This window comes from Ascaphus truei, chromosome 11 (genome assembly GCF_040206685.1).
Source record: "Ascaphus truei isolate aAscTru1 chromosome 11, aAscTru1.hap1, whole genome shotgun sequence".
Lineage (NCBI taxonomy): Eukaryota > Metazoa > Chordata > Amphibia > Anura > Ascaphidae > Ascaphus > Ascaphus truei.
The window spans coordinates 29,092,781-29,106,061 of NC_134493.1; the positions used below are offsets into that span (position 1 = coordinate 29,092,781).

Genomic DNA, 13,281 nt, shown 5'->3' on the forward strand with positions numbered 1-13,281 from the left:
TCCTGGGCACAGTTATGATAACTGTACAAGGTTCCATTAAGTGAGCAGGGTATACATTATATACAAGACATTGCATGCACAGTAAGAGATAATATATGTTATAGGCAGTGTAAATGTATATGTAACAGTTACAGACCAGATTAAAATATGAGACAGCTTTAGTTGTGAAAGAACTTAGACTGGTGGCGGCTGTGAGAGTCTCCGGTAGGTTGTTCCAGTTTTGGGGTGCACGGTAAGAGAAGGAGGAGCGGCCGGATACTTTGCTGAACCTTGGGACCAAGAACAGTCTTTTGGCTACCGGCACCAATTAACACTGGCAACATAATGATATGCATCTTCTAATGCGAATGTATGGCTATATAGAGCACATTTCTTCCTTTATTACCTTGGATGAACCCTCCTCCATAACCGCTGGTATAAACCCAAGCAGTGTGATCAAAGCCAATGCCCCACACTACTCCACACCCGCCGCTCTCTACAAGTCTCAGATGTCCGCCTATCTGATGCCAAAACCTGCAATCAAAGGGAGATGTTTTGTTACATTAATAACACTGTTACTTTACTTCCCTGGCACTGCCAAGGACTAGCACAAGTACTAAGAATAACGTTTCAAAGCCATTTACATTTTGGAACAGGGTATGTATATAGCACCATCCAGGTACCCAGCGCCTCCCAGCAGTAATACATGTGATATAATAATATAACACATAATGGGAATAAGCGCTTCAAACCTAAAAATAACATTAGGAAAAGGAGTTCCTGCCCCGAAGAGCTTACAATCTAATTGATTGGTAGGAAGAACGTACAGAGACAGTAGGAGGGCGTTCTGGTAAGTGCGTCTGCACGGGGGTCAGGGTCGATGTATGAGGTGCAAAGTATCACCCACAGTGCTATTCATATGCTTCGTTAAGGATGTCTGCTTTAAGGTGGGTCTTAAAGGTGGATAGAGAGGGTGCTGGTCGGATATTTAGGGGAAGGGCATTCCAGGGGTGCGGGGCAGAAAGGGAGAAAGGTTTTAGATGGGAAAGAACTTGTGATCTGACAATGGGTCTTTAACTTGGGGGGGACTAGCAGCAAGGCCGCCGACAGGGGGGGGACAAAAGGGACCCGGTGACTGCGGGGACCCAGCAGCCGGGGCTGCAAATTGGCCCCCACCACTGGCTAGGCTCGGCTGCCGGTCACGGACGGGCCCCGGCTCTCCATCAGATGCAGGCCTCTTCCTCACTGTGTCCCACGCCGAGCTTCCAACCTCTGACGTCAGCGCGCCGTAAGTAAGCTGGGCCTCAGCTTCCGGTGTGCGCTGACTTTGGAAGCTCGGCGTGGGACACAGATTGAGGATGTCTGCAGCTGATGGGGAGCCGGGGCCCGGCCACCGGGGCTGGACTGACCAGAGGTCAGCACCAACTTGCAGCGCCACCCGCCGGACCCCCGCAGTCACCGGGCCTGGCCTGACCATCCCCAAGGTAAATCTACTTTTTATATATACTGGGGAGTGGGGGTCTTTTTATATATACTGGGGAGAGTGGGGGTCTTTTTATATATACTGGGGAGAGTGGGGGTCTTTTTATATATACTGGGGAGAGTGGGGGTGTTTTTATATATACTGGGGAGTGGGGGTCTTTTTATATATACTGGGGAGAGTGGGGGTCTTTTTTATATATATACTGGGGAGAGTGGGGGTCTTTTTATATATACTGGGGAGTGGGGGTCTTTTTATATATACTGGGGAGAGTGGGGGTGTTTTTATATATACTGGGGAGAGTGGGGGTCTTTTTATATATACTGGGGAGAGTGGGGGTCTTTTTATATATACTGGGGAGAGTGGGGGTGTTTTTATATATACTGGGGAGAGTGGGGGTGTTTTTATATATACTGGGGAGAGTGGGGGTGTTTTTATATATACTGGGGAGAGTGGGGGTCTTTTTAGATGTATTGGGGGGAGTGGGGATCTTTTTAATATATATTGGGTGTGAGTGGGGGTCTTTTTAATATGTATGGGGTGGTGTGGGGGTCTTTAATATGTATGGGGTGGTGTGGGGGTCTTTAATATGTATGGGGTGGTGTGGGGGTCTTTAATATGTATGGGGTGGTGTGGGGGGTCTTTAATATGTATGGGGTGGTGTGGGGGGTCTTTTTAATATGGAATTCTTTTTAATGTGGAATGGGGGGAGTGCCCCAGTTTATAACGTGCCCAGTTTATAGACTTGCCTGCCCCAGTTTATAACGTGGGGAGAGTCAGCAGGAGGAGCTGGGGGAGAGTTACATGGCGCACAGATTATAATGAGATGTATCACATTCTGCATCTCTGCCCCAGCTTGCACCTTGGGGAGAGTCAGTAGGAGGAGTTGGGGAGGAGTTATATGGTGCACAGATTATAATGAGATGTATCCCATTCTGCGTCTCTGTCCCAGCTTGCACCTTGGGGAGAGCCAGTAGGAGGCGTTGCAGGGAGTTACATGGTGTACAGATTATAATGAGATGTATCCTATTCTGTGTCTCTGCCCCAGCTTGCACCTTGGGGAGAGTCAGTAGGAGGAGTTGCAGGGAGTTACATGGTGCACAGATTATAATGAGATGTATCACATTTTGCATCTCTGCCACAGCTTGCACCTTGGGGAGTGTTAGTAGGAGGAGTTGGGGGGAGTTACATGGTGCACAGATTATAATGAGATGTCTCACATTCTGCGTCTCTCTGTACCACTCTTATTGCCATTTATTTGCCCCAGAAAATGTTCCATATCTAAAGTGGTGTAATTCTAACATTCTGCATCAGATGCCGCAGCTGTGCTACAAAAAACAAAGCAGTGCATCCAAACATACGTTTCTCTGCATTGACATATAGACCCCACTATGTAGTACAACATACACACACCGCCATCATAGGAATGACCATATCATGTCATAATAATCAACATACCACTTAACCATTTGGACCGAAATGTTGGGCTAAATGTTGGCTTGTTGGACTAAATAAATACTCTATCTTTTCCACTTCTATGCCGTGCTGGTATTTGGATCACTAATGTGACTTATAGTTACCGCCTCTTTACCTTACACCACATCTGCCTGTACAGGCACTCTCCCTAGTGTGTACGGCCATCTTGAGCACTGCCCTGAAGAAGGTCGCTCTCTGCAGACCGAAACGTTGGCTGGGGTGCCTGTATTTTTCTACAATACAGAATCATTTTGAATATCATTCCTGGTGTGCTGTCTCCTCATTACTGGACTCCAATCTGGTAATATCTCCATTAGTCTTACCTATGGGATTAGCATCTGGATTTTTCATTAATACAGGGTGCTGGTTGCTGCTTTGCATTATATATATATATATATATATTTATATATATATATATATATAATATATATATATATATATATATATATATAATGGATCCCATATATGCTACTTGACATTTGTTTGTTTCAGTAACAGTTTATCATTACAGAAAGATCTAAACATCGAGGAATAAGCCTGACATACCCATAGAGGGCAACGTGCCATTCCTACAACTGATAACACACATGCCACTGAAATGGTTGTAAAAGTAGACACAAGTGGACACAAAGCGATAACTAGGCTACAAAACACCCCAATTATAAGAGTAACGTGGTTATAATAAATATGGGGGCTGTTTCTGGGTCCAATAAAAGGATTTAAATACATATGGGGATAGATTTCTAAATATGAATATGTATATTCTCATGGATAGTATAGCGAGACAGTTATTATATATATATCTACAGGAGTTCATAGAACACTTTTAATTGGTATGCTGATTATTGTGACAAATCATTCATATGATGGGGGGGGGCTGTTTGTTCTAGTAAGTAGAGGTTATTTACAGATTGACTTTCTATCTGCCCACACTGTTATACCCCTACCTGATGAAGGGGCTTGGTCTATGAAACGTCACCAATCTTGGTTCTGTTTAATAAAAGCCTGAACATGTTTATATAAAACATGGTTTATTGCATGTGTGTGGGGGAGACTGATGCTACTTGTGAATAAGCCCCCACATGACTCTGCAGAAACACTCACATTTGGTCGCATGGCCTTGGGCTAGTCACAGACTCCAGAGCTGCTGCGGGTTCACTCACAAAGATGTCTCCTTTGCCGGTAACTGACCAGATCGCTTGATGGGATGGAGGACCCTGCATCTTTCTGTTCTCAAAGCAGGACACGCTCAACAGGACGAGCTGTGAATTATGACCAAAAATTGAGCCCGGGGCTGGTGGAAGTGTATTGTGAACAGGAGGGTTGCACTTTAGGGCTATCATGGGAAGTGGTGGATATCTTTGGAGCCTGATTATGGTTCCTGTGGCTGTCTTAAGGCTGACAAATCTACTTTGCTTTGTGCTGCTGGGTGAAGGCATTAACCTTTAGTGCAAAGCAGTAACCAAAGAAAGTCAGTGCAAGTCAACTGATCACATCTCCAGTAGGAAAAGCAGAGACCAGTTGGGCAACCCCTTGTTGAAATGTAAGGGTGGGGGCTCCAGCACCTCTGCACCTAAACTTCCAGACTCCATGGCTGAGCCTATTAACAATAAGCGAAGGGAGGCTAGAAAAGAAAATACTTCTCTCAAAGCAATTCATACATGCACATGTACATGATTATTTTGGTCTTTATAAATGTTTATACAAGAGACCAACAGAAGCCCCGGCTAAATGTTCCTCATCAAATACAAGCCTTCTTTTTTGAGAGAGAGACCCCCCCCTCCCTAAATTAGATGGTAACCAGTGCAGAATCTACTTCTGAGACACCTGTTAGGTACAGATGGGTTTTTCTAAAAGTCACATGAGCTCAAACACAGCCAGACAAAACAACTGACCATGGAAGCCCAGTGAAATGTGGGGCAAAAATACAAGGCAACTAATGTAGGCTAGCAGGATCACAGGCACGTGCGTGGGAATCTTGGTAAGGACTTTGTTAGTTACTGAAAACGGGATGAGTTCAGGGGGATGAACACAACACACGCTTACCCAGTCATGCATCTCTTGTTCAGTGGCAGCTGCCAGCCGCACTGGCCATCGCTGCTTTGTCTTCTCAGGAGTAAAAATGGCAAAGGAGTGTTTAGCATCATTCAAAACCGGCACCAGAATTGTTACTTCATTAAGAAACATGTGTATGTACTGAAATAAAAATACAGAAGTATTGTTGAGTTAACAACTGAATTTAACTGAACAAGGACAGAACTTCCAATGTACGGAAGGTGAATTGTGCAGGGTTTTTGATTTCCATAAATATACGGCCAATTATATTTCACTGGGAGCACTCCTAAGGCATTGAAAATGATACAGTGTCAATAATACATGTTGTGATTTGGTAGGTTTGAGCTCACCAAGCTCTCATTGTGCTGACTCACCAATTAGCCAATACGTATAAAACAGACTTGTATGAAATGGCAGCCTCCAGTTCTCTCTCCACAGTAGAAGGTGTTAATTGTCACTGATATAAACAAGGAAGTGTATATCTTATACAGTATTTCATTCTTTTTTACCAAGGAACTTGAGCACTTACAATTTGTAATTTTTTTAATCGTTTCTGCCATTTTTCATTACACTATAAACCACAGATAGCACAAATGCTTCATTCATTTGACCCATCAAACACTTTGACATATTTCTTGTTTCCTTGTTGTTCAGTCTTTGCTTGTTGCCTTTTCCCCTTAATACTGAGAGAAGTCCAGTCCACAATATAACGAGAAATCTAACGTTTTATTGTAGGTACCTGCAAAAATTGAGTTTACCTTGACATGGTTAACTCGTTTTTTGATCAAAAGATACAACGAAACGACTCTTTTACTAATTAATATTAATATAAATATATCATTCCAGTAATAAATTGCAAGTCAACATGGGGAAGCAGCGCAGGGTTTGTGTATTTGTTTTCTATACATGTATGACCAATTCTCTTTTCCCAACATCATCCCCAAGGAATTACCTTCTCCAGGGAGAAGGAGCGTCTCAGTGAGTAATGACACTGACTGGCACTGAGCAACTCCCGGTGTCGGCTCCTTGTCACCTTGGCACAGTCACTTTATCTCCCTGTGCCTCAGGCGCCAAAAACATAGATTGTAAGCTCCACGGTACAGGGACTGTGCCTACAAAATGTCTCTACATTGCTACTTAACACTAGCAGCGCTATACAAGAACATGCTATTATTATTATTACCAATATATTGATATGTGTATTAAAGTATCATATGTCATTCTTCCCCCCAACTATTAATCATTTACCAGTCTGTTTTGGGCCCATATTTACTAAGATGAGCTATCCCATGAGACACCTTCTGGTGCTGGAAGGTCCATTATAGCTATTCAAGTAAATAGACTGCAAGGCACCTTCAAGCAAAGGAACGTGTCTTGCTGTCGAGAAACACGTAGTAGATATGCCTGTAAATTATTATTATTATTATTAGTAAGTGCATTATATCCCTGCTTGTGTTGGAGCTCAGGGCCAGCCTCGCTCTGAAACGTACCTTCTTCTCCTCGTAGTACGTGTAGTAAATAAACAGAATGCTGTCTCCGGATCCATCGATTCCTGTAAACTGCTCAAGAGCCACACGGACGTCAATCCACTTGTGAGGTTTCCAGTCTCTCCACCACTGCAAGGTCGCTGTTTTCACCCACACAGACTGTAGAGAGGAAAAAATCCCCAAAAGCAAAGCTTCAACCAGAGAAGAACAAAATCCCCCAAAGCAAAGCTTCAACCAGAGAAGAACAAAATCCCCCAAAGCAAAGCTTCAACCAGAGAAGAACAAACTATTTAAAACAATGATTAAAAAGTGTGACAATATGAGGGAGTACAAACCAGACTCTCACAGCCACCACCAGTCTAAGTTCTTTCAAAACCAAAGCTGTCTCACATTTTAATCTGGTCTGTAATTGTTACATACGCCTATAATATATATTATCTCTAACTGTGCATGCAATGTCTTGTATATAATGTATAACCCTGCTCACTTAATAATGTAACTATGTACACAAGGAGAGGGAGCGGCTCAGTGAGTAAAGACACTGACTGGCCCTGAAAGTTTGAAGCAGGGGAGCCTGGTTCAATTCCCGGGGTCGGCTCCTTGTGACCTTGGCACAGTCACTTTATCTCCCTGTGCCTCAGGCACCAAAAATATAGATTGTAAGCTCCACGAGGCAGGGACTGTGTCTGCAAAATGTCTCTGTAAAGTGCTACGTAAAACTAGCAGCGCTATACAAGAACATGCTATTATTATTATTTGTAACCATGTATCTGTCATCATAACTCTGTGCCCAGGACATACTTGAAAACGAGAGGTAACTCTCAATGTATTACTTTCTGTATAACACATTTTATAAATAAATCGAAACTTCCACTTTAAGGGATTTGTCTATTCTGTACCATCTTTTAAAATTGTGTCTTATAGAGATTTGTTCTAGTTAAAGTGGTTTTATCTGTTCTACATGGAGACACAGAGATACAAATACACTAATTTTATTGGCCCTGACTTTGAACATTATTTATCCGAAGGCTGCGTGCACTATAGGCATGATCCCAGCGGAAATAGGAGGTACAGTGGCGGCCGAGCTGAGTCTTCTGCGGCCACCACCGCAATGTGCGGGCAGACGCGGCTGTTTTTTTTTGCCGACGCGTGCTGCGCGTCACTGATGCGCGGTCACGCGTGCCAGGGTGCGTGCGCGCGTGCCCAGGGTTCCCCGAAGGTGGTGGCGGGGTAAGGGGGGATGTAGGAAGCCGAGGGGGACCCGGAGAAGCAGAGGCAGAGGTCTCGAGGGCAGGGGAACGAGGGGAAGGATGCGGGGAAGATGCGGCTGGCGCGCGGCCAAGTTCGGCGCCAGCCCGAAAAAAGCCGCGGGACAAGACGGGTAAGTGTGAGACTGAAGCTGGCCGCAGCAGTATGCAAACAAAAACATAAAACCGATGGAATGAACTGGCAGAATGTCAGACACAGGCCCAACAGACCAGGAAGGGTGTACGGTTCGGCAGATTTTGCTTCTATAACCAAATTCCAAGAAGTTGACCACCCAACGGTAAATAATTGGGGTGCCTGGGCTGTGGGCGTTCTTAAGTACAAGTAATGAGGAGCCGGACGCATTTCCTCGTACCTGCTCAACCGCTTGTTCGTAGTGACGGAAATTGTCCAGTTCTCGTTTTGAGCGTTCATTGAGCTGTTGAAATATCTGCTTCCTCCAGACTGCAGTGTGCGCCGGAGTAATGATGGACAGACACATGGACTGCATTGACGCTGACAAACCTAAAGCACGATCAGAGGGATAAAAGAATGTTTAACGAAATACAAATAAAGAATTTAAATGCAATCTAGAATTAATATATTTCATTTATAATAACAAAGATTTAGTAAATCTTTTTTTGTTAATTACGTTTTCTAACTTATGTTCAATAGAAACTGAAACGGTCTTTTAATGTTGCAGAGATGATGCAGAATGTCTAAATTAAATTAGAACTATTAATTTACAGCATCACCACCCTAAATTACAAAACATCAAGCAGTTCACGCTCTATCCCTTTACTAGAACTTTACTAGTTATGAAATGGGAAAAAAGAGTTACACAGTTGATCTTAAAGCACCTAGAATAGTAATCACAAAATATTGCTTCCTGTACAGAGATGCATTATATTGATGTGTATCTAGTAATTGATTTACTATTAGCCATTGTTGCTATTTTGTGATTACTATTCTAGGTGCTATAAGATTAACTGTGTACCTAGGGATCAGTGAATGTGTTAAATTTACACTTTAGTCTGGTATTATCTTGTGCTGGCTTTTGTAGGAGCATCTACATTATTTACATCTAATCATCATGACGATCAGTTTCTTGCTACCCGTCTAAACAGTACAGGTTTTTAATTTAATTTTATAGTGCTGGACCTGGGAGCTCTCCTATAAGCAACTGTGAGCTATCTCACTACTATCAAGTCATTATTTGCTAGTGAATTCCCCTCCGTTCCAGTTTATGTTCAGTGTTTTTTGGTTTGTTTTATATGTTAGGTCATTGTTGTTTATTATTAGTATTAGTTTATATTTATCACCATTTATCTTAATTATTATAATAAAGTATAACTTATTAACTTCAATTCATCATACCATTTATTACAATGAGTGCTTGTTAAAGGGTGTTTCTTTTTTCCCATTTGATAACTACTCCTATCCCCCTTTGCACCTTTGTTATTACTCATCAATTTGTATACTAGGCTGATGCGATAGTCACCTTCCCATTCTCTCCCCCCCCCCCCCACCCTCCCATTCTCTCACCTTCCCATTCTCTCCCCCCCCCCCACCCTCCCATTATTCTAGAACTTTAGGCTTAAACCCTTTAAAGGATTCTTCTCATTTTGGAGAAAAATTGTGATCTTTCATCACACACATTTAATCTGAGGCAATATGTTTTATTGCCTTCTTTTGGAGCAGCCGGTCCTGCCTCCAACAGTACTGTACATTGGTACTTTAGATTGTATCTGGGAGACGAGGAAGATGGACAACTGGAGACATGCAACTCGGGGTACGATGTTGATAAAATGTGGTAATCATCGGCACAATACAATGAGCATTTACATAACAGAACAATATGTTTAGAGAGTAAGCCTTCCTTCCTTAATTCTTCTTCTTGAATATATTATGCATACAGGCATACCCCGCATTAACATACGCAATGGGACCGGAGCATGTATGTAAAGCGAAAATGTACTTAAAGTGAAGTACTACTTTTTCCCACTTATCGATGCATGTACTGTACTGCAATCATCATATACGTGCATAACTGATGTAAATAACGCATGTGTAACAGGCTCTATAGTCTCCCCGCTTGCGCACAGCTTCGGTACAGGTAGGGAGCCGGTATTGCTGTTCAGGACGTGCTGACAGGCGCATGCGCGAGCTGCCGTTTGCCTATTGGGCGATATGTACTTACTCGCGAGTGTACTTAAAGTGAGTGTCCTTAAAGCGAGGTATGCCGGTATTTTGTTTTCATATTTCGATTTGTACCCAATCCTGTTACTTTGTAAATCTGTAACTGCAATGGCTGTCTCCTATTGGTATTACTGAGGATTATAGGGCACGGAGGGCAGACACAATACAAAATCCTCACATCAAATCAGAGTTGTGTGTGAGGCCTGCTTTACTTTTAACAAACACACAATCCCAGCAAGCTCAGAACCACAAAATCCACCACATCATATACATATATATTTATGTCAAAAGGAGTGCTGCTGAGCGTGGCCAAATGTATGTAACAAGACAGAAAAGGCCAACGCTACATCAAATGTGACAAAATACATAGTAAATAGTATATAGTTAAATACTTCAATAATAATATTCTCATGAGTAAGGGTCATTTAGTTAAACCCTTTGGCCGAAGCGTTATAAGCCTGCAGCCACGTCACGGCATAACCAAATGTGCAGATCCTAACACTAACCTGTGAAACGTGTCTTTTACCTCTGTTAGAGGGGGAGTGACAGCAGTGGGCCTGTCCATACAGCAAAAGGAAAAACCCTGCTACTTTAAAAAGTGGGGAGGGGGGAGCTTAAACCCTGGGAGGAGGGGCCCCTAACCTCCAAACAGCTGATGCCAATTGAAAATTGAAATTAACAAACACACAATCCCAGCAAGCTCAGAACTCCAAAACCCACCACATCCTATACATATATATGTATGTCAAAAGGAAAAAAGTGGGTAACCGGTGCATCAAAACATATAAGTCCCAATGATATTGTAATAATTCTTCCGTAAGGAACACTCCAAAATGATGGTGAGCAATGATAACATACCCTAATAGGGCAAGGGACTAGTACGTAGTGCTAGCCAGCACAATGAACAGTACAAAGATTGTCCCAACCATAATAACTGGGCATAGAATGTAAGACGACCTGCAAATTTGGTTATGCCGTGACGTGGCTGCAGGCTTATAACGCTTTAGCCAAAGGGTTTAACTAAATGACCCTTACTCATGAGAATATTATTATTGAAGTATTTAACTACATACTGGAAGAAAAAAGTGCACACAATGCGCACCAGGGATTAGGAATATGTCATTTATTAGTGAAAATAATAATAATAATACTGAGAGGATCCAACCCCACCTCAGTCACAGAAGTTACACAGCTAGGTTCAGTGACATGAACCCTGAGATACATATAATGTTGCTACATCCCTAAACAGTATCTTATACTATATTAGTGAAAGCACTGTATGCCTGCCTGCCTGCCTGCCTGCTGGATGTCCGGTGTCCCTAGGGGAAATCTCATTGGTCCCTTGGGCCGCCCGCCCCCGCACACCTCTCATTGGCCTGAGGCGGAGTGACGGGCCAAAAAAACACACACTCACTCCACCCTCCTCAACGCGCACACACACACACACACACACACACACACACACACACACACACACACACACACTCCTCAACTCGCGCACACACACTCACACACACTCACTCCACCCTCCTCAACGCGCGCACACACACACACACACACACACACACACACACACACACACACACACACCCACTCCACCCTCCTCAACACACAAACACTCCACCCTCCTTAACGGCTGCCCGGCCTTGACCCCCCCCCCCCGCGGCTGGCCCGCAACAACCGAACCTCCCCCTATCACCACTCCGCGGGACCTCAACATCACCCTCTCTCCCGGTGCTCACCCTCTCCCCCGGTGCTCACCCTCTCCCCCGGTGCTCCCTCTCCCCCGGTGCTCACCCTCTCCCCCGGTGCTCCCTCTCCCCCGGTGCTCACCCTCTCTCCCGGTGCTCCCTCTCCCCGGTGCTCACCCTCTCTCCCGGTGCTCACCCTCTCTCCCGGTGCTCACCCTCTCTCCCGGTGCTCCCTCTCCCCCGGTGCTCACCCTCTCCCCCCCCCAAAGCACGCTCGCACCTTCAGGCCTAGAGGCCGCGCCCCCAGCTCACCATCTCCGCGCGCGCTGCTCCGGCTCTCTCTGCACGGGCCACGGCCCACACCACCTCCTGACCTGAGCGTCTCAGCTCCGCCTCGCCGGGGGGAACGGAGACCGCCGAGGAACCCGAGTAGGAGCGCGGCCCGGTGCGAGGTAAGTTACCGCAGGGGAAGGGATCTTTCACCCCGGCCCGGCACTTCACCCCCCCCCCCCGGCGCTTCACCCCCCCCCCCGGCGCTTCACCCCCCCCCGGCGCTTCACCCGGCCCGGCCCTTCACCCCCCCCCGGCCCTTCACCCCCCCCGCCCAGCCCTTCACCCCCCCCGCCCAGGCCCTTCACCCCCCTCCCTGGCCATGCCCTTCACCCCCCCCCCTGGCCATGCCCTTCACCCCACCCCCTGGCCATGCCCTTCACCCCCAACCCCCCTGGCCATGCCCTTCACCCCCAACCCCCCTGGCCATGCCCTTCACCCCCCCCCCCCTGGCCATGCCCTTCACCCCCCCCCCCTGGCCATGCCCTTCACCCCCCCCCTGGCCATGCCCTTCACCCCCCCCTGGCCATGCCCTTCACCCCCCCCCCCCCTGGCCATGCCCTTCACCCCCCCCCCCCCGGCCATGCCCTTCACCCCCCCCCCTGGCCATGCCCTTCACCCCCCCCCCCGGCCATGCCCTTCACCCCCCCCCCCCCGGCCCTTCACCCCCCCCCCCAGCCATGCCCTTCACCCCCAACCCCCCCGGCCATGCCCTTCACCCCCCCCCAGCCCTTCACCCCCCCCCCAGCCATGCCCTTCACCCCCAACCCCCCTGGCCATGCCCTTCACCCCCCCCCCTGGCCATGCCCTTCACCCCCAACCCCCCTGGCCATGCCCTTCACCCCCCCCCCTGGCCATGCCCTTCACCCCCCCCCTGGCCATGCCCTTCACCCCCCCCTCCGGCCATGCCCTTCACCCCCCCCCCCCGGCCATGCCCTTCACCCCCCCCCCCCCGGCCATGCCCTTCACCCCCCCCCCCCGGCCATGCTCTTCACCCCCCCCCCCCGGCCATGCCCTTCACCCCCCCCCCCGGCCATGCCCTTCACCCCCCCCCCCGGCCATGCCCTTCACCCCCCCCCCCCCGGCCATGCCCTTCACCCCCCCCCCCCCGGCCATGCTCTTCACCCCCCCCCCCCGGCCATGCCCTTCACCCCCCCCCCCGGCCATGCCCTTCACCCCCCCCCCGGCCATGCCCTTCACCCCCCCCCCCCGGCCATGCCCTTCACCCCCCCCCCCCGGCCATGCCCTTCACCCCCCCCCCCCCGGCCATGCCCTTCACCCCCCGCCCCGGCGCTTCACCCCCCCCCCCCGGCGCTTCACCCCCCCCCCGGCGCTTCAC

The 13,281-nt window shown here is 47.5% G+C and overlaps 1 protein-coding gene across 6 annotated transcripts in view; it reads right to left on the reverse strand.

Moving 5' to 3' along the window:
• Positions 1-13,281, reverse strand: part of TECPR1 (tectonin beta-propeller repeat containing 1) — a 68,054-nt gene that overhangs the window by 25,308 nt on the left and 29,465 nt on the right. For all 6 annotated transcript variants that reach the window (XM_075565464.1, XM_075565467.1, XM_075565462.1 and 3 more), the window contains 5 exons: positions 8,099-8,247; positions 6,481-6,636; positions 4,982-5,131; positions 4,040-4,197; positions 386-513 (listed from right to left, as the gene is read on the reverse strand). In XM_075565464.1, coding sequence (XP_075421579.1) covers positions 386-513; positions 4,040-4,197; positions 4,982-5,131; positions 6,481-6,636; positions 8,099-8,247 — 741 coding nt within the window. The remainder of the gene's footprint in view (positions 1-385; positions 514-4,039; positions 4,198-4,981; positions 5,132-6,480; positions 6,637-8,098; positions 8,248-13,281) is intronic.